The sequence below is a fragment of the Emys orbicularis genome, chromosome 3 (assembly GCF_028017835.1).
Source record: "Emys orbicularis isolate rEmyOrb1 chromosome 3, rEmyOrb1.hap1, whole genome shotgun sequence".
Classification (NCBI taxonomy): domain Eukaryota; kingdom Metazoa; phylum Chordata; order Testudines; family Emydidae; genus Emys; species Emys orbicularis.
In genome coordinates this window covers 95,516,510-95,537,338 of record NC_088685.1, presented here as the reverse complement: position 1 = coordinate 95,537,338, position 20,829 = coordinate 95,516,510, and the positions used below count along the sequence as shown (strand labels likewise).

Here is a 20,829-nt window from a genome sequence, read left to right as displayed (position 1 = left end):
CATGCCAATTGATCATGACTTATGTACTATTGATTGTGAGAAGCAACAAAAGCAGTTATGTGGAAGGCCTGTCACGTGGGCATTTGCTTACACACCTCCTCTTGAAGGCAAAGTTCTTCTAAAGCTGTTGTAACTGATAACAAATTAAATACACTTCATAAGTTAATGCTGCTAACATGCTTTTACTTTCAGAGTGGTTACAGATTGTATGGCACCACAGTAACAGTAATAAATTCCAAAGTAATCGCCAATTACCAAGCCTGACTCCGAAATATGACTACTTCAATTATTTGAAATTTAGCAACTTTATTGATCAGATTCCTGAGTCACAGTGTGGTGGGGTGTCTGCCCCACCCCCATGCTAGGAGGGGCTGCAGCAGGCCAAGGCGCCTGCGCAGGCCGGCAGCCAATAAGAAAAGGGCTTACTAGGGGCCAATCAGAGCCAAGATTGGAGACAGCCAATCAGGGCTCAGCTTGGTCCTATATAAAGGCTGCCCAGGAAGGGAGCAGGCAGTCTGTCCCAGACCTTCGACAGGCGAAGGTCTGTCTCCAGAGCTGGGAGACTAGCACCGTGGACAGCACAGTGCTGGCCAGGCTTGGGGAGCAGAAGGGAGCTCTAGCCCGTAGCCTGGCAGGCTGCAGGCCCTGAAGGGGAGGGCCTAGCGGGTGCAAGGGGCCATAGGGGAAGCGGCCCAGGAAAGTGGACAGACGAGGGGAGAGAAGGAGGCTAACGAGGCTGCCGCCAGAGGGTCCCTGGGTCGTGACCCAGAGTAGAGGGTGGGCCTGGGTCCCCCCTTTTCCCCCGTGCAGTATACCCAGCCATCGGCCTTGGGGAGCGGCCATCACAGACTACGCCAGATCCCTGACAGGAGGGATTAGACTTTGGGGGTGTGGTTGGACATTGTGGCTGGGGTGTAGAAAGACTGCTGATCACCCTCCCCAGAAGGGGGTGTGGATGGACTAAGGGGCACTGCCAGAGGGCAGTGGTCCTGAAGAGGACGCCACGAGCTGGAGAGCAACGCGGGCTCAGACACCAACCAAGGGTAAGACAACGGGCGGGACACCACCATGAGAGGGCGCGCCACTGGACTGAGCTAATTCCCGGAGAAAACCAGTAGGAGGCGCTGGGTGGTGAGTCCCAACCCTGTCACACACAGCATAACTAGTTCAAAGCAATCATGCAGGCGGGACAGGTAGTGGCCAACACTGTGCTACAGTCTGCTCTTGACACAGCTGACACAGCAGCCCAGTCCATTTCCACAGTGGTGGTTATGCGGCATATGTCATAGTTACACCTTTCGGGCTTCCCCAAAGAAGTGCAGTTGACCGTCGAATACGTTCCCTTTGAAGGCACAAAGCTCTTTGCGGACGAAACTGACACCTCCCTACATACCCTTAAAGATTCCAGGGCCACTCTCTATTTGTTGGGTATCTACATGCCTGGACAGAAGTGGAAATTTAGTCTGCAGCCCCAGCACAAACCATGCACCTCCCAATACTAAACTCAGCGCTATTACGAACCACAGAGTAAAAAATCTAAGTTCCCTAGGCGTAAACCATCTGGCCCACAGTCTTCCACGTCGCAACCATCTAATTCCAAGCACCAATTTTAACGTGTTGGTCAACGCGTTAACGGACCACTTCCCCCAATCACTACAGCTGACCGCTGCTTTCCACCCATTCGGCTATTGTCTTGTAATGTTTTGCAGCACTTGTAACACATAACATCAGACTGATGAGTCCTGGAGATTGTTCGCAATGGGTATTCCATCCATTTTACCTCTCTTCTCCCTCCACAACACCCTTCCCCATCACTCTTCAGGGACCCTTCTCACAAGAGTTTACTACGACAAGAGATAGATAGTCTCCTCCAGTTAGAAGTCTGGAACCAGTACCTCAACATGTATAAGGCAAAGCTTTTTATTCTTATTTCCTAATACCCAACAGAAAGGGAGGTTGGAGACCCATACTAGACATCAGAGCACTCAACAAGTTTGCCAAGCTCAAAAATTCAAGATGGTCATGCTAAATATGAGTATTCCAGTGTTGGAACAGGAAGATGATTTTCAGCTCTCAACCTTCAGGACGCCTACTTCCATATCTCAACCCTACCATCTCACAGATGGTTCCTCAGATTTACCCTGGGACAAGAACATTACCAGTACAAATTACTCCCTTTCAGCCTATCATCTGCTCCGAGAGTATTCTCCAAGGTTCTCTCAGTAATGGCAGTACACTTATGCTCCCAAAGGATCACGATTTACCCCTACCTGGATGATTTCCTCCTCCGAGCCTGTGACAAGAGGCTCGCCAAGTCACCAAATCTGCAATAAACTTGTTAATGGAGCTGGGCATTCAGATCAATGCCCAGAAATCAACCATCTTTCCAGTACAGCGCCTGGAATTTATAGGGGTTGACTTCGACTCGGTACAGGCCAGAGCTCTCCTACCTCAACACAGATTCTTCTCCTTGGCCATACTTGTAGAGACCATTCAAAAAAGCCCACAAATATCAGCCAGACACTGCCTTCAACTCTTGGGGCATATGTAGGGCCCTACCAAATTCACAGTCCATTTGGGGCAATTTTACAGTCATAGGACTTTAAAAATAATAAATTTCATTATTTCAGATATTAAAATCTGAATTTTCATGGTGTTGTAACTGGAGGGGGTTGTGGGGTGGTCACAAGGTTATTTTTTGGGGGGGGTCTCGGTTTTGCTACCCTTAAATCTGCACTGCTGCTGGCAGCGGCGCTGACTTCAGAGTTGGGTGGCCAGAGAGCAGCAGCTGCTGGATGGGACCCCAACTCTGAAGGCAGTGCCACCGCCAGCAGCAGTGCAGAAGTAAGGATGGCATGGTATGGTGTTGCTACCCTTCTGCACTGGTGCCTTCAGAGCTGGGCCCTCGGCCAGCAGCCACCATGCTCCATCCACCCAGCTCTGAAGACAGCGCAGAAGGGTGGCAATACCATGACACCCTTACAACAACTTTGCAACCCCCTCACCCTCAACCCCTTTTGAGTCAGGACCCCCTGTTTGAGAAATGCTGGTTTCCCCCATGAAATCTGTATTAGGGTAAAAGTACAAAAAAGACCAGACTTCATGGGGGAGACCAGATTTCATGGTCCATCACGTTTTAAATGACTGGGAATTTGATAGGGCCCTAGGCATAGAGCAGCGGGCACAGCATTAATACCACCTGCCAGGCTTCACATATGATGCCTCCAGATGTGGTTCAGCTCAGTTTACATATATATAAAATCTCCAAAGGTCTACAGAACAAGTCAGGAAAAAGATTTAGGAATGGGAGCTTTAACGGCTTACAGTGTACATCTATCTGAAAATCAAGCAGCCTATTGAAATATGCCTCAGAGCAGTATGTGTTAGTCAACATTTCATCTAGTTCACTCTATTCAAATTCAAATGAATGCACTAAATTCCACAGAAGCTATGAGATGTGCAGACATATATTTGTTAGACAAATGTTATAAATTTGACATAGCTTCGAGGGTTTAGGAGATCCAAATACTAAACACTGTAACGTGCTTTTCAGTTGTGCTTTAAAGATGATTTTCTGTTCTTTTACACTGTAATATTCACTCTTTCTGTATCCACAATTGCATCTTAAGGACAGGGGCATAATAGTATCATTTTAAATAATTTGTTCAATTAATTGTACCTATAGTATGTGTATTGTTAATTAGCTAAGTGTGTGAACTAATGTCTGAAACACAATGAAGGGAATATTAATTAATTTGTTCTGTAAGAGGGAAGCCTTCAACCTTCCACATTCCTCTGTCAGGTCAGTATTCTATTTAAGTTGGCCCTTTTTTCCCTTTTAATACAATGCCTCTTACATTATGCTTATCAGCAAATTTTAAAATTAATGATTTTTACCTTTTTAAAAATTAAAAATGATTCAGTTTAAACTACAGTGACACTTTTCCATATAAAGTAGTTTCCATATGTAATTTTTCATTTTTAAATGTTTGTAATATATTCCTTTCCATTTGCGGACCTTGTTTTTCATTGTTGAATCATGAATTATCTCATTAGTTTCAGATATTCTCCCCCGGTCCTGTTCTGCAAACATGCAGATACACCAGCAGCACTAAATGGCCAATGCAATTATCTCCATTTTTAAACAGGTTGACAGTCAGCCAGTAAGAGTGGCTGATGGGTCTGATAACTCTTACGATTACTAAAATTTGATTAACAGGAGCCAAAATGCCTACTCCTACAAAAGCAGCAAAGAGTCCTGTGGCACCTTATAGACTAACAGACTGTTAGTCTGTAAGGTGCCACAGGACTCTTTGCTGCTTTTACAGATCCAGACTAACACGGCTACCCCTTTGATACTCCTACAAAGAATCCTGTGATGCTATTGGTCAGTTACCCTCATGCTTTGCAAAATCCCTGTGAACTTACTTTTACTTAGGCATAACTATGTCTCTGTGAAGGAAAGAAGGCCATAGACAGTGGCTTCTCCTGCCCCATGACTTGCATCCTTGGGATCTATGGTATGCCCATAGAGGGTCTTTCTTATGGTCCAGGAAGGGAAGAACAACCTCCTGGAGGAGGTACTTCTTCCCTCTCTCAACCCCATTTTAAGATCACTAGATCTTCTGAAAGCAAAGGACACTTTCTAATGCTTTGGTTTTATTGCCATCAAATCCCAGTTAATATTCAGTCATTCCTAATTTATTTTGTTAATTTATTGTCAGATATTCTGGTTATTATTGTAGATGTGTTTTCTGTCTAGAAAGTAATGCATAGTTGCATTTTTTTTTTTAAGAAAAGCAAATTCATTCTGGGGCAATTTTATAAGACTTTCAAGGATGTGTGACATACTGTGATAATGTAACTTTTCAATCAGTGAACTACAGATGACTACTTCTTTCATATCACAAGTGACCCCGAGGGTTAATGTAAACTTAACATGGCAAATACTATTTCAAACCTTGTTGCTTTACTTAATCCTTCCAACTCACATTTGTTGATTCTTAATCAAATTAGAAGAAAAAAAGTCAAGCTACTATCTTATAAACTAGCTATCTTTATAGCTGTTTCGGATATCCTCATTTAATAAATCAAACCAAGTTTTAGGTAATCTGACTGTACTTCCAATTTTGTTTTTCAGATGTGAAAAATTTAAATGAAGGGCCAATGAACAAAACTGACAAGCTAGATTTCATATGGGAAAATTATTCACCAGGAATTCTGTTTGTCATAATTCCTTCTTCTCCCATTTTAGCTAGCAACTATAGTTACTGATAGCATTGTAGTAACCCACACCCTGGCACTAGCACCTGCTGTAGCTGTGATGCAGCATCAATGAATGCTATCTTGGGGGGAGAGAGAGACAACGAGAGGGCAGCTCAAGTTGCGGAGGGTGCTTGGAATCCACCTGAAGGGGCAGTTGGAATAAAATCTGTTAGACAAGGAGAAGAATGTAGATGCTGAGGTAGCATGTGCACTGGTGCCTGGGTAGGAGAGGAGGCAATAAAATAAAAGAAGAACAGGAGAATAAAAGTAGGGCACTGGGAAGCGAGAAGGAGGAAGGAAGGAAAATAGGAAAGGTTTCAGGTTAGGAGAAGTAGAAACAATAGATCTAGGTATGTGAGAAGGCACTATTAGAGAAAGGAAGTAGAGAGAAATAAAATTTACAGATATACTGGGGAGAGTGTATAAAGGGAAAAATCTGAAAGGAAATATAAGAGGTGAAAAAGGGAATTGATCAAAAAGCTGCACTAGATGAAAACAGATCCAACAGTAAATGAGAAGCCCACCTACAAATGACCTACAGTAAATGAGTAGAGAGAGTGACTGTTTGAACATCTATCTATTGAAGGAGTACAGTTCAAAGGTGCCTAATGGATCTAAGTGAGGGCCCACTAGGTGAAGAAGCCCCACTTGCGGATAAACTCTATTCAAAGAGGTTCAGCCATGGGAACATTGAAGCCGAAGAGAAACAAAGAACAGGACAGCAAGAGTAGAGCTGGACTTACAGCCAAGGAGAGGAAAAGTTTATTCTTCTGTGAAGTGACACAGTATATTGTTAAGTAATCTCTCTCGTTCTTGTTACTAGCAATGCATTTGGCACTACCTGCACCGCATGTACAAGCTCACAAAGGTTAATGAGTTGGTAACCTACAGGTTATTATTATAAGTAGTAAGGCTTTGGTAATATTCAGTATTATTGATGCTCCTGATACAATTTGGGGGGTTTCCCTTATAAAGTTTTAAACATTTATAATGATCCCTTTTTGGCTTTGCCTCTCTCACAGTTAGCATAGTCTAGCCTAGCTGGGTCACCACAGCAAGCAACGAGGCAAAAGCTCCATCAGTCAAAACTAGTATATAAAGAACCTATCTACCAAATGCTTTTCTAGTTAAAAATGTCCAGAGCAAAGTAATGGATGAGAAATTAAGGGGAAAAAATAAACCAAGAGATGCTTCCAAGTAGAGAGAGAAGTGATATAGGTTGGGAGGAAAGAAGATGCAACAAACAGAATTACTCATCAGTAATTCCCCTTGTTCATTCCCTCTTCTCCCATCCTACATAGTGACAATTAAAGAGAGAAGGTGTTGAGAGCAGAGAGTCAGAGCTTACCTGATGATAGCTTTTGGAACACCTAATAGCCAACAAAAGTCAGCAGAAGAGAAACAGATACAATGGCAGATCAAAATATATGGAGATGACCAAGTGGCCACCTCGCAAATTTCAGAGGCAGATTCTTCTGCTCTGAGTCCAGAATATTTCCATGTTCCTTACAGAATGTCAACTAACAATTTTGGATGTAGCCATTTGTTTTGGTTCATAGGTTACCATCTCTTATACACAAAGTTACTGCAGTCTTGGTTGCTTTTGACTCTTCTGACAACCTTCAAAGCAAATTGTCAAAGGTATTCCAATAAGTTCCTAATACATAGAAGCAAACCTGTACATAAAAAATGATTTTGATATAGCATTGATGTTGAATGCATTGCAATAAAATGTCTGTGATTACTCATAAGTAAATCAGGGTAATCACTTTCATAGCACAAATATTTCACAAGAGTAGCTAAAGAAATACAAATACGATTTTCTTATTTCTTTTGGTTCAATAAATCTTTATAAAACATCAGATATAAGTATTGATATCCTCAGCATATCTGCATTCATACTTGGAATACATTAACAAATCAGTATTTGTCTTGAAGGGAAAATTTTATGAGTAAATCAAATATAAAACCACTATGCTACTAACAGAAAACAGATGAGGCAAAGGGTTGTACATTCAAAATGGAGTTTGCAGCTTGGTAAAGATATATAGAGAGAGTTAATTTCACACAGAATTCATGAGTTGTACAGACATATTCCCCAAATTGTTACACGTTCTATCAGGAGTAAGTCCCTGCAGGTGCTCCATCTCCTGACAGGCTTACAAATAAACTAAGCTGCCTGGCGGACCGCCCTGCCTGATTGGCTGAGGAAACTAGAAGGCTGGTTCTTACGCCCAGCAGGAGCAGTAGCTTTCTGGCTGCTAAAAGCACACGCTTGTGGATTCTTTGCCTCCCTGTGCTTGCGGCACTCCAAGCCTGCGACTGTCTTGCTTCTATCCTGATGTGGCCTAGACCCTGCCCCGCACCCAGCCTTTTTCCAGTCCTCTCCCAGCTTATTTTCTGCCTTGGAACCAACCCTGCTTTTGCCTTCCCTGACTTCAGGTAATCCGGTTCTTATCCCCGTTTCCTATTACTGGTTCTGACTCTGACTTGACGCTTGGCTCTGGTATTTGGACTCTGGCTCTGGTTCTGATTCCTGGTTCTGACTCCTGTGCCTCCACTAGGCCTGACTCTTGCTCCAGCCACTAAGCCAGACCGCCTGTGATTCAAACTTGAGAGGTAGAGGAGGGGAATGTTAGCTTGAAGTATATTGTTTATATATAGTATATTGTTTAATTTGATCCTTTTAATGGCTAATCTTGTGTAACATAGCCGAGTTCCGGATGAATGCCCCAATGGAGATTACTCATGGGATGTTCTGAATCAGCGCAATGCCATTCTCTTTCCTGGGCCAGATCTGCCCACTTAGGGGGTTGTTACTCTCTTCTGCCCACAAGCGGGGATGTTATGACTGTTGTATACTGTCAAACTCTGCTCCTGGTAGATTTTTCTCTATTGGGCAGCTTAGTCAGGTTATATGCTGGTGAAAGCTACCGTCCATTTTGGACTAAATTCAGCCCAACATCTTCATAATAGTTGAAGTGTTCTTTTTCTAACTTGGCTATTTTAAACACATGAAATATTGTAGTCCAGATGTTGCTGTTTCTTTTGTGCTTTAGAAAAGTGCTCAGAATGAACCTATGATCTCATAGATAGGCACAAGTTAATAGAAAATAAATAGAAATACAATTTTAACAGGATGTAAACTGAGCAGATCTGAGTTAAGAATAGTCATTTTGGTTATGCATTCCTTGGTTATCATCACTTGAATATGCAGGTATTAAATTATTGCGAGTATGGCTCCTGAATTTTTCCTGTTTTCAATAGAAACATATTGAGAACACTGACTAACAGATACAAATGTCAAATAATATGTATTCCCTAGGTTACATCCGATATTATGTGAATGAAAAATGTAATGCTAATCAGATGTTATTCATGATGTGTTTTACTTCTATGATAAAAGAATGAAAGCAGCAACAAGAATTTTAGTGATATATTTTTCCATAAATAGGGCACTTCCGATTAAATAATTTTTGATGTGACGTTACAGTAATCAGATTTATGCAAAAAATACAAAAAAGTTTACAATTTCAGTGCTTCATATATTATCCTGGTGATACCTCAGATTCTACAATAGGTAACATCAAGCTAGAAAGAGAGCATTTATCATTGTGAATTTTGCCTGATGTTATAAAATAAAATTGTACTTAACTTGCTGTCATGTGTTCTGGAGATTATTACCTTTACCTGCCAGAATGTTCTGACATAAAAAAATAACAGATGCATTGTTTTAATTGCATGCTAAATCTTTTGTTGTCTTTGATCTTTGCATGAAATTTGACTAAACAATAGAGTACTTATAGTAGAGAATATAAATTTGTGTTTTTTTATCTTGACTCTTTTTCAACTGAGCTTAATTGGAAGTTACATCAGGAACTTAGTCAGTGTTGTATCATTTCTTGACATTTCAGAGCATTGGTTGTTTTATTAATTCCACATCATGCTTGTTTTCTGTGAGGTGCAGTCAGCAGACTAAGCTGACCAGCATATGTTTGTGAATGGTTTTTTACAGTTGTTCAGTATAAATTAAAAATCTATTGGGAGCTAGTCTCTAGTTGCATAACCCTGAGCAAACAGAGTGGCTACTAAAGGGATATAAAGGAATGCTTTGTCTCTTAGTTCTGTCCAGGTTTCTTAAAGCATAGATACTGGAACAACTTTTATAGTGAGGGTGATGAAAGCCATTAAAACAAAAATGTAAACCCTCCAAATGATGGAAACCACTTCAAACCAGGGAGTGCTGCCGCTCCCCCAGCACTCCTAGTTCCAGCACCTATGTCTTAAAGCACTTTTTTTTTACTTTGAGATCTCATGTTTATTCTGGTCTGCCTTAGTCTGTATTAGCAGATTCCTAAATCATGCTGTTATTTCAATGTGTGTCCTTCTACAGGTTGTTAAGTGTGCTGTGCTGTGATCTAGATACACTTCTACTTTTAGAGTCTCAATATAAAGTATCCCAAGTGCTTCTAAATGCCCAGAAGGAGAACGTCATAGAAACTTCTGAAGGACCTGGGTAAGAAATGATCAATATAAATATGATGTTATTTAGACTCAGTCTAGCAAATACTTACACATCTGAATAGCTTTATTCATACAAATACTCCAATTGAAATCAACTAGACTCCTAACATATGTAAAATTATTTACATGCATGTTTGCAAGATTGAGGCCTTAATCTTTAATAGTAAAAAAAATGCAAAATTAACAAACTGAAAAAGAGAGAAATATGTTGTCTTTAGTCTCTTTAATATACAATAATCCTAAAGGCAACTTGTAATAATAGGAGGCACAACATTTTCAGATGTAAATGTGATTGTCAAGTTGTGTTATTAAAGGACCCTTATAAAGGTCTGCGGTGGGGCCAGGACTCACCTGTGCGACACCTCCTGCTGGTAGTCTTGGGAATTAGCTCTTCACCAGCCCCGGAGCGCCCTCTGTAGGCCGGTGTCTCGCCTGTCGCTGGCCCCCGTGTGCCTCCCGGACCTCGGTGCCCTTTTACATCAGGGTTCTGCCCCCTGCAGTAACCCACAATCTGGGTCTCCCCTCCCTGGGGAACCCCCAACCCGCTATCCCCACCTTGCCTGCAGCCTGGGGTTTTATCCGGCTGAAGCTCCCCAGCTCCCTCTGCCCTTCCCCAGCACTGCCTCACCTCAGGTACCCTACCCAGCTCCTAGGCAGCCAGGTCCTTCTCTCTCATAAGCTAGAGAGAGAGAGAGTGTGTGTGTGAGCTCCTGGCTCACAGCCCTTTTATAGGGCCAGCTGTGGCCTGATTGGGGCATGGCCCCAGCTGTGGCTGTTTCCCCAATCAGCCTAGCCTTTTCTCTCAGCCCCGGCCCTCTCCAATGGCTGGCTTTTAACCCCTACTTAGCCGGAGCGGGGTGACTGCCCCGCTACAAGATCTGATATGTACAAATAAATATACCTTGAATTTTCCTCTTTGTAACCTCAGCCCTCTCTCCTCCTCTTATGACTTCTAATTGCTAATTACCAAAGTAAAATTATCTTGTGTAAATAGACCACGTTCTCCTTAGAGAGGCCTGCAGTGCAGCCCCACACAGCATAGAGTGATGGAACATTACTAAAATTAGAAGTCAATTTGTTCTTTAGCTCTCTCAGTATGTTGCACATTAAGAACTTGTCACAGTGTTTACATATGTGATCGGTATAGAGCTGAGACTCTAATAGTGGCCTAGATCCTCAACTGGTGTATGTCGTTGATTTATACCAACTGAGGATTCGGCCTATTATCTTTCTAAATAATGGCTACACATTGTTCTTATAGCAGACTCTGTATATGAAAAGTGAAAGTGTTTTTCCTTTCTAAAACAAATTTCCTTTGGGCTACATTGTGACTTTAGGCACAGTCTTGAACAAGGGGTGGCATGTAAGCTCTGAATCACTATGCCCTCCATGCTTTATTTTGCTCCTGGAGTAGTAATTTGCTTCTGGCCTATATCAGCAGCAAATTTTAAAACCCCCACTTGAGCTCAGGTGCTCTTGCCACTGAATTGGCAGGTGTAACCAAGGGTCCCCCAAATTCTCCATCCCAACCCACCCACTTGCTTCTAATCTGCCTCAGGTGGGAAGTAGGCATGCAGAGCCTACTTATTCCTACATGCCCAAGACCCCAGGTTCCTTTAGCCAACTTAGGGATGTGAGAGTTGTTTTTACTGCCCTACTAGTAGCTGAAAGCCCATGCTGTAGCACGGATGTAATTTGTGAAGTCAGAATGACTTTGCTACTCAAGTTTATGGTTTTATGGTAAGTATGTCTGAGGGCTGGGGAGTGTGTGTTGGCTGGTAGTTTACTGTTGATTTGATTGGGTGGTGAAAGAGAGTTGTGTGCACTGCAGTGTGGGGTGTACACTGTAGTGCAGGGTTATGTGTGTTTGGGGTTATTCTGTGTGCTGGCTGTGTTGATTTGTCTCTGGAGGGCTGTGCTGGGAGATTTGTGTTGATTTGTGTGAGTTGCATGTATACTGTCATGAGGGGCTCTGTGTGTTTGGCGTTATTGTGAGTGCTGGTTTTGTTGTTGTGTGGGTGGATGCTTTACGTGTGGCAGTTGGGACAAGTAATCCACAATCTGTGCAGTCTCCCTCGTACAGCCAATGAAATTGTTGCATGCAAATTAGCTTTAAGGTGGTGATTGAGTTACCTCTGATATCACTGATCTAGGACTCTTGGCATGGAATAGATGCATGGCTTGCTGTCACGTAGGTATAATTCATAAAGTCAAAATGGCTGACATGAACTGCAGATCCCAGTGATGATTGAACCTTGGGATAGTCTGAACAAAAAGAGCACTCAACCATGCTTGTAGCTGTTGCTTCAGTCTGACTCAACAGATATTCTAGTCTTAGAGTGACAATCCTGGAATCTTATTGTATAGATTTTTCCTTACACAACAAGTATGTAGTCCTAGTCACAATCTAGCTCTATAATTATAGTTTGTCCCTAGAATGATTAGCATCCTTGAATATTTTCTGAGAGCAGCACTCAAAGGTAAATCAAGTTTGTTTGTTTTGTTTTTTCAGAAATGTTATAATTGATGGGATATCGGTAGAGACGAACCATATTCTTGTTAGGATAAATTTTATGGGAGGACCAGTGGAACGGATTTTGCCTCAAAGAGTACTAAATAAGGTTAGTGTGTTGGTCCTAGGACTTAAGTATTCCCACTGCTAATTCACAATATAAATATTATTTAGCATCAAGAGACAACAACTGCCTGCACATCAAGAGTGTTAACACCTTCCATTGTAAGAAGAGATTTGCTTAGCGAAGATGTTATTTCTAGTGTCAGTGGGCTACTAAGTGCTCAGGTAATGCCATGTTCATGTCAGGTTATCATTTTTTTAAATTAAAAATCTGTTTCTCTAACTGTGGAAGTGATTTTTTTTTAATTCTTTAATTAATAGATTTCTATCTGCAATATCTTCCTTTTATCAGATTTTTTTAACCTATGGGCATAGTTTGGGAGGGGTATGGGGGGCATGACCCCCCGAAACTGCAAGTCTTGGGCTGGTACGGAATTTGCCCCCCAGGCGCAGTCCCGTTGACCAAACTAGAACTGCCCTCTCAAATATATGCCTATGGTTTTAACCTGCTTGCATTTCATCTGCACTATCAAATACCTGTATCTCTCATCAGTATTCTCACAGTGCAGTATTTGTTAAGCAGGTTCTTTTGTTAAGTGCTATGGTTTTCTACTGACTGTCACACTCATAAGGAGAAGATGGAAATTACTGTCAGCACAGAAAAGACAACTAGATCAATGTATAAAATTGGAAATACAGTATTTCTTTTGAAAGCTATAATTTTCCTTTCAATGAAAAAATATTAAATTCAGAATTGTTAACAATAGTTACCAGAGCAAGTTGCTTAAACCTTCTGGCTCATATACTTATTGGATTTCATATTACTTTTTCTTTTAATTATAGAAAATCATACAATTAAATTGTAGTGTCAATAATTCTGACAAATCTGTTGGAGATTCATTGTACAATAGGCAAACTTTACCTGTGGATGAGTCGGGTAAACTACTATTAATTTACCTCCTAATATCACTTTGTTCTGGTTCTTTTTTCTAGGGCACTGATCCATATCCCTGGCCAATGTTTTCATCATACCCCTTGCCAAGGTGCTATCTTTCAGAAGCTCCTAAGAAAGCTGATTTTAGACAAGGTACTAAACATATTAATAGTTCAGATGCCAAACAAACATCTTATGTCAGTTTATTTTAATTCTTTTCTTGGAATGAAATCTTATAAATAGCCTGGGATTTATATTATTGGAACCATTTGTGGCCAAATGGGTTAATTTGTTTTTAGTTGTGTTGCTTTGTATACCAATCATTCTGAAAAGCTCTGTTTAGTAATCCATTTCTTATGCAAACTTCAAGATTAACCTTTTGGCTAAGCTCAGGTGGGAGACACATGAGACATAAACGTATCATCTTGTTTGGTAGCTGGAGTAAAACAATATGCTTAAGATACAGGATTTCTTTTGTACTCCGTTTCTTGATTTGGGTCTCTGTTTGCAGAGCGTGGTGGTCTGTGAAACAGACAATGTTTATAACAGTTGGTTCTTGCACTGAGATCTGTGGAATGTATGCAAAGTGAGTAGTCTGTTGTAGATTCATCTAGACAAAGCATATACAGAAACCATCTTAAGGTTTTATATTGAGCACATAGTACACTAGAACTTGGTGAATAATTTATAATGAATAATTTCTCATGTGGAATTTGCCTGTTCATTTATCTGTCAACAGATCACAACATACTCAGATGTATTCATGATGAGAAATTATTTGTAAATATATTCAGCAAATAATTCTTTCTCTCTTGGTCATTCACAATTATTCAAATTGTGAATACTCAGAAATTAGACTAAGCAAAATAATTGCATAACTCACATGGTATAGATTTCTTCCCCTGATTGTATGACTTATGATACCCTGGGTTATGCACCATGTGCCAGGGCTGGAGAATTTGAAACCAGTCTCTGTTGGTCCATGCGTGTGCCCTGGCTCACCATGTGCCTCCAACCGAGGAAATAAAGTGTTGGGAGGAATGACTGCCTCTCGAGTTCCTTCTCACCACTTAATGGTCTGGATTGGGACCTGTCGTTGTCTGCATCTTTGGCTTCATTCTACAAAATAAAAATAATCTAGTTTGTAAATAGTTTTAATAGTTTTTAATAGTTTTAATTGTTTAGCATTAGAATAGTTTCCCAGGGGCATTTCCCCCTCCATCCCTGTACCCTGTTCGGTTACTGGACTATGCTCAGTACTCCAGAATTTAAACTCTCTGCTTCCTGCCCGCGATTCTTCTATGTCAGTGATGACCACCAACACTGCCTGTACTGCCTTGGGGAAGCTCACATTGGCAAGATGCAGTATCTTCCAGTTGTTCCCTAGCTGTACCTGAGAAGAGTGGGAACTTTATCTCTGTAAATAGTGTGAGGGGTTCCCCCACCCCAGGGGTGCCACCTGGAACTGGGGTACCACTGAGCCCACCAGCCTGGGCTCCATTTACACTGCACTGCTGTGCAGCCTGCAAAGCCCTCCCCCAGGTGTCACACTGCACTTTACCAGCACACAAACAGGTAGGGACACACCTAGCTGCAGCTATACACACACAGGCTGAAATCAACTCTGCATGGGAAGGCTCAGTTAAGGCACCTCCCAGTTCCTAAGGCATGCACCTCCCTCTGGAGTGTAAACCCAAAATTATACCGTCTTGCGCTTCACAGAGAACTGTGCAGCGTAAACTCATGAAATTCGCCCTCTCTCTCTCAATGTGGAGAGGAATATACACAGCTTTCTGCTCCAAGTTATGATTTCAACACACTGGTTTTAGACAAAACAAAATAAGTTTATTACCTACAAAAGATAGATTTTAAGTGATTATAAGGCAGTGGTGGGCAATCTGTGGCCCGTCAAGGTAATCCGCTGGTGGGCCGTGAGACAGTGTTTACATTGACCATCCTCAGGCATGGCTGCCCGCAGCTCCCAGTGGCCACGGTTCGGCCTGATTCAGCAAGGAGTGGGCCTCCTGCTGTGAAGTCCAACTCTGGTGTGGGAGAATTACCCCCCACAAACCCCAAGGTGGGGGGAGGGATAGCTCAGTGGTTTGAGCATTGGTCTGCTAAACCCAGGGTTGTGAGTTCAATCCTTGAGGGGGCCACTTAGGGATCTGGGGCAAAATCTGTACTTGGTCCTGCTAGTGAAGGCAGGGGGCTGGACTCGATGATCTTTCAAGGTCCCTTCCAGTTCTAGGAGATGGGATATCTCCATTAATTAAAAAATTACTCTCATAAGCATGAGTTTTCCTCTAAGTCCACTTCAAAGAAATTGGACTCCGCTGTAAACAAGCCCACCAACTCAGCCCAGGAGAACTTAGGATATACTGAGTTCCAGTCGCATGACCAGAAAGCACAAGCCCATGTTCTGTCAGTACTGTTATCCCCGGCTCCTCCCAAACCCCAGGATCTGTCAGCACCAACGGATTCCGGTCACTGCCAACTGCAGATACCACCCTCCTTGCCGGCTCCGATGGTCTGGACAAGAAGAACCCCTCTCACATTGGGGAGAGCTGAATCTGTGGCCATCCCCACAAGACATTTTCACTCTTCTGAATCCAGAATCCCCTTCTCCATTGGGGCCCTCCATTTCCAGGGGGATAATATCACCTCTGAGAGAATTGACTGCTGGAAGGAGCTGATCACCCGGCCCATACACAGAATACACCTCCCCTTCAACAGCACCAATGGTATTGCCACTGGAACCAGAATCAGCCTTCTCCTCATTGGGAGATTCTGAGCCATCCAATGAAATACTCTTCCCTTACCCTACATGTCCTCCACTACCCAAAAGACCTGCACTGGTTTGAGACCAACCTCCGCCTCATCTAACTCAGAGCTGCTGGTACCCCACACCATAGGGGCCCCCCGCAACCACCTATCGACCCCTCCAACTGGCCATATTGGAGGCTTGGGAAGAGTACTCTCCTACAGAGTCGATCCAATCTGCCAGGGAGTCACTTCTTGTCTCCCCTCCCACCAAGGGAATGCTCAGATCTGTCACCAGATCCGACAGAGGAGGAGGAACATTAAGCTCCAGATCCAGCAGTTCTGCCAGAACCTGCAAGACTGGCATCGTCATCCCAAGACAAAGTGGTGACTTCTACATCCCCTCCTCGCCCCCCATGACTTCAAGAAATTCCAGGACCGTCTCTGCAGAGTTGCTGAAGAACTTTAGATTCCTTTCGAGGAGATCCAAGACTCCCAGCACAAACTCGTAGACATTCTGCATGCTCCCAGACCCAACAGAATAGCTCTCCCCATTAATGAAGCCATTCTGGAGCCAGCTAGGACAGTTTGCCCCCCCTTTCCCTCCCCCCCTCCACACACACACCTGTGCTTCTAGCCCCAAAGGGGCAGAGAAATGTTATTACCTGCCGGCCAAGAGTGCAAAATTTTTTTTCTCACTTCTTGCAGTTCACTGGTGGTCTGTGCCGCTTCTCTCTCCAACCCTATGGAGAAGAGGAGGAAGTCTGGACCAGTGTCTCCTATTCGCTGTCCCCTCTGGCAAGGACCTCAAGGGCAGCTGGTCCCCTTTTCCCCACTGGACGAAACAGAGCAGTGGCTCCTGTTCGTCTTTTGTTGGAGAAGCCTGCGGTGCATCAGGAACTCCTGTTAGTGCTTTGGCCTGAAGCCTATAATACGGGAAGCACTGCTGACCATTCTTGTCATGCACATGCACATTCCAAGGATGGCATTGTTATGAGATGCAGACAGCAGCCTGATACTGTTTACTTGTTAAAATAAATATGTTTTGCATGGGTGGAAGACAGTGAAAGTTCTGGGGTGAGGAATGATATTCTATTTATTTATGTATTTATGTATTTATTTGTTTACTTAATAAATACATAAATAAATAGAATAAGTTTAATGGGATTCCATTGGGGTCACTGAATCCCAGCTGTCAACTCTAAGGTATGAGTTTATAAATCCTTTGAAGGGCTGATACACATTAAGTGAATTCTAGTTCATAACTCTCTTCTTAAAGACAAGCTTGTGCCTTCTGGGAGTAAAAACACCAACAAATGGAAAAGAGATTCCTTTTAAAATAACAATTGTCAGAATGATTCAAATGGGTTATTATTTCTGTGATTCATCCACTTATATGAAATTTTTCTGCCATAGTCATTGAGCTCATTCATTACTTAGCATAGCAAGCCCTTATCATATCAGACACATTTTAGATGTCAAGCTTCTTGACATCCAGTAACTATTGATAACAGTAATAATACTGTAGTTACTCCTATATCACCACTTCCCCCCTTGCTAAGGTGCTCACAACCATTTTAAAGAAATTGTGACTAATAATTTTGTAAAACAAATATAAGAAAACTGGATAAACTATTTAAAAAGTCAAACAATTTGATGATATTTTAAAAGGAATGTGGGGGCTTCAAAACGATTTAAAGCTGAAAATGCCTGAAAAAGTAAAGTTCTGCGATACCATGTTACAATGCAGGGGTGAATAAGCTAAGATGGATGGATGTCCAGGGGAGCAAGTTCTGCATTTTGTTGTTGCTACAATAAAACCAAATAATCTGCAAAGCTATTGTGGGTAGTGTCAGCATGTAGATACCTGTCAGATTCACAGAGGAGTTCCCAAAAATAGCTAGGTTTCTCCCCTGTTGTAAGAGTGTATAGACCACCAAAGACAATATAAAGTCAGTCTGTCACTTTATAGACAGCCATCAAAGAATGCAGGATGTGCGTAAGATGATCACAGCTACTCAGCAGGTGTACAGTTGGACTCAGTATTTACTGTAAGGTGAGAACGCTGATGGAAGCCCTACTAAAAGGGAATTAAAATATTCAAGCCTTGTCACCCTGAACTCATTTGAAGCTGTTGAAAGATAAATACATGTGCATTCTGATGGCATGAAAAGTGAAAACATTTTCATGCCATGTTGGACCTGTAGCTTTGCATGGAAAGATTATAGTCAAAAACATGTCCAGTGGTTTTAACCTGCCTTGTGCAGAACATACCCTTTCAATAAATGGGGAATATGAAGGAAGAGAGCCCTTTCTCTTAATGATGAGCCCTTTGTGGCAACCAGACATCTTTGTTCACTGGATTGAAAATGAGGTTCTTGTGATGCAGGCAGAAATATCACCCAGCTCCCCTTTATGGCAGAAACTTGAGCTGGCAGGATTTACCCAAAGGACATACTGCTTCAAACTTTCCAAGAAGCTACTCTGTTCTGGCAGGTGCTAGGCATTTGTCTATGTGGTTTCTGTTTTATTAGGAAAGGATATGTGGAAAATAAAATCATAAAATGTGATTTATTTGCAAGAATTATCACAGCCAGGAGTTAGAGACCTACAGGCTGAAGCACTGGAGAATAATATATTGTGTGTCTCTTCTGTTAGTGTGAATTTGAAACATAATTTATGATGAAACTTCAAATGACTTAGGCCATTATTTGCATGAGGAAATAAATTATGTAAATTCCACCTGTTTACACTGTAGCAAGATACCCTGTTACTTTTCTTTTATTTTAAGTGTTCAATTATATTTCAGTAATATAATTTGGGGTAGAACTGCTAAGGGGTAAGTGTTTAGAATGATACACACAATCCTCTTGTTGTTTAGGGGCAATACCAAATTAAAAATAAGTGAGATTTCTTTATCTGTGGTATTAACGATACCATAAGTTATTCCAAGCAAAATAATACTAAAAATAAAATTAACTTATCATGATTTATGCTTTTAATTTGCATTTTGCATTTCTTGTCACATGCAAAATTACATTTAATAGATGCATTGTCTAATTTTCAGGAGCAGTATGTTTTGATGATAAAGATCAGGGTTTCTCAAACTTTCTGGTGTGTAGATAGTTATCTCACTGAAACTTCTTTTCTATTTAGAATTGCATGGACCACCTCCTCTCCCAACTTTTCTGTTTTTCCATTGTGAGTGTACAACATCCTCGTGTTGTCTACAGTAACATTTGCTCCTCTATTGCGCCAAAGACCCCACTGTCATTCTCTCCTCTCTAGCTAAGGAACTGTGCAAGGGTGGGAGCATTAGGCCTCCAGTATAATTCAGGACCTGTGCAAGACTGGAAATCTAGCCATATAGAGTTCATGAAGTTCCTAGAGCAGCAATCCCACAGCTCAGGACCCTCCACACACAGACCTCATCAGCCCCTGCTCCCAAAGCTTCCTTCTTTTTCTGCCTCTCAAAGCCTAGAATCCCCACAACAGACCTCTTCAGACCCTGTTCCCAACCCTGTTTCTCTGCTCAGAACCTTTTACCCATACACCCCCCCTCAGCCCTTGTTCCCTGAGCTTTCCCCTCCCCTCCCCTATCTAGAGCTTTTCCTTCAACTTTTGGGGTGGGGAGCACCTACTTCTCTAAGGACTTGCCCTTTTTGGATTCTGCTTCCCTCCTTTACCCAGCCCCACACCCTTTACATACTCCTCAATCCTATCATCAAGCTGTCCTGCTCTTTCCTCCCTCGCTCCAGTTACCAGCTATTTCTGTCTTCCTGGTGCCCTGCTCAAAACTCTGAACACAACTATCTTCCTCACCTGCATTTCTCTTCTATGACCTGGTCTTCCTTCCCTGCTTCCGTCCTTTGTCCACCATTTTAAGACAGCTGATAAAGATAATTAAATGGTGACCCAGTTGACACCGAGAGAAAAACCTTGTATAAAGTCCTTAGTTAAAAAATACCCTTAATAGGATTTGTATTCAATAGCTTGTGAATTATAAGTTGGACACTTTGCCCATTAGGCTTATTATTTTGGTTATTATCCATGTGAATTTGCAGGTTTTAAATTGATCACAGTGGGACTTTGCTATTGTCCCTTGAATGCAGAAGAAACTCATTCAGATTTTCACAATAAAAGCAATCAGATATAAAGGCTTGTGGCATTTATGTTCCCTAGTTCATGCCAAGACACTTTAGACACAAAAGCTATCTGAGTAATAGTAGAGTTTGGAGGAGAATTAGAAAATAGTTTCTTTTATGGAGAGAGATTAATTTAACTTTAGGAGAGCTACAATGTTCTGGTTCAGACCAGTTTCAGAGAAACTGTACATATACAAATGCACTGCAGGAAATTGAGTACTAACCCACTTAACCAATAGAGCACATTATAGATGTATTATGTAACTGGAGTTCTAACTGGCTGATCATAGCCTTAGGGCAGGATACTCTTGCCTAGCAACTTCTGAAACTTAACTATTTTCTCACAAGTTCTGTTGGAGGTAACCATTGCAATTCAAAAGTTAAATCAAGATACGTTGGTTTATTACAGAATCAACTGAAATATATTTTACATTCTAAGTTGGAAGAAATGACATTGTCTATTTAACTACAAACTGTTAAGAGAAACCTGGGTGGAGGAAAAGAGATGGTGATAATCCTTGAAATTCTGTCCATAAAATAAACTCCATCCATGTGCCAAAATGAGACCGTTCTCACAGTACCTAATGCAGATATAAAAACATGATTATGCGTGCGTCTTGGCTCCT

At 41.9% G+C, this 20,829-nt stretch overlaps 1 protein-coding gene across 1 annotated transcript in view; it reads left to right on the top strand.

Annotated features, from left to right (window-relative positions):
- TBC1D32 (TBC1 domain family member 32) overlaps positions 1–20,829 on the top strand; it is a 157,831-nt gene that overhangs the window by 67,153 nt on the left and 69,849 nt on the right. The window contains 3 exon segments of the mRNA XM_065401287.1: positions 9,659–9,781; positions 12,302–12,410; positions 13,358–13,451. Coding sequence (XP_065257359.1) covers positions 9,659–9,781; positions 12,302–12,410; positions 13,358–13,451 — 326 coding nt within the window.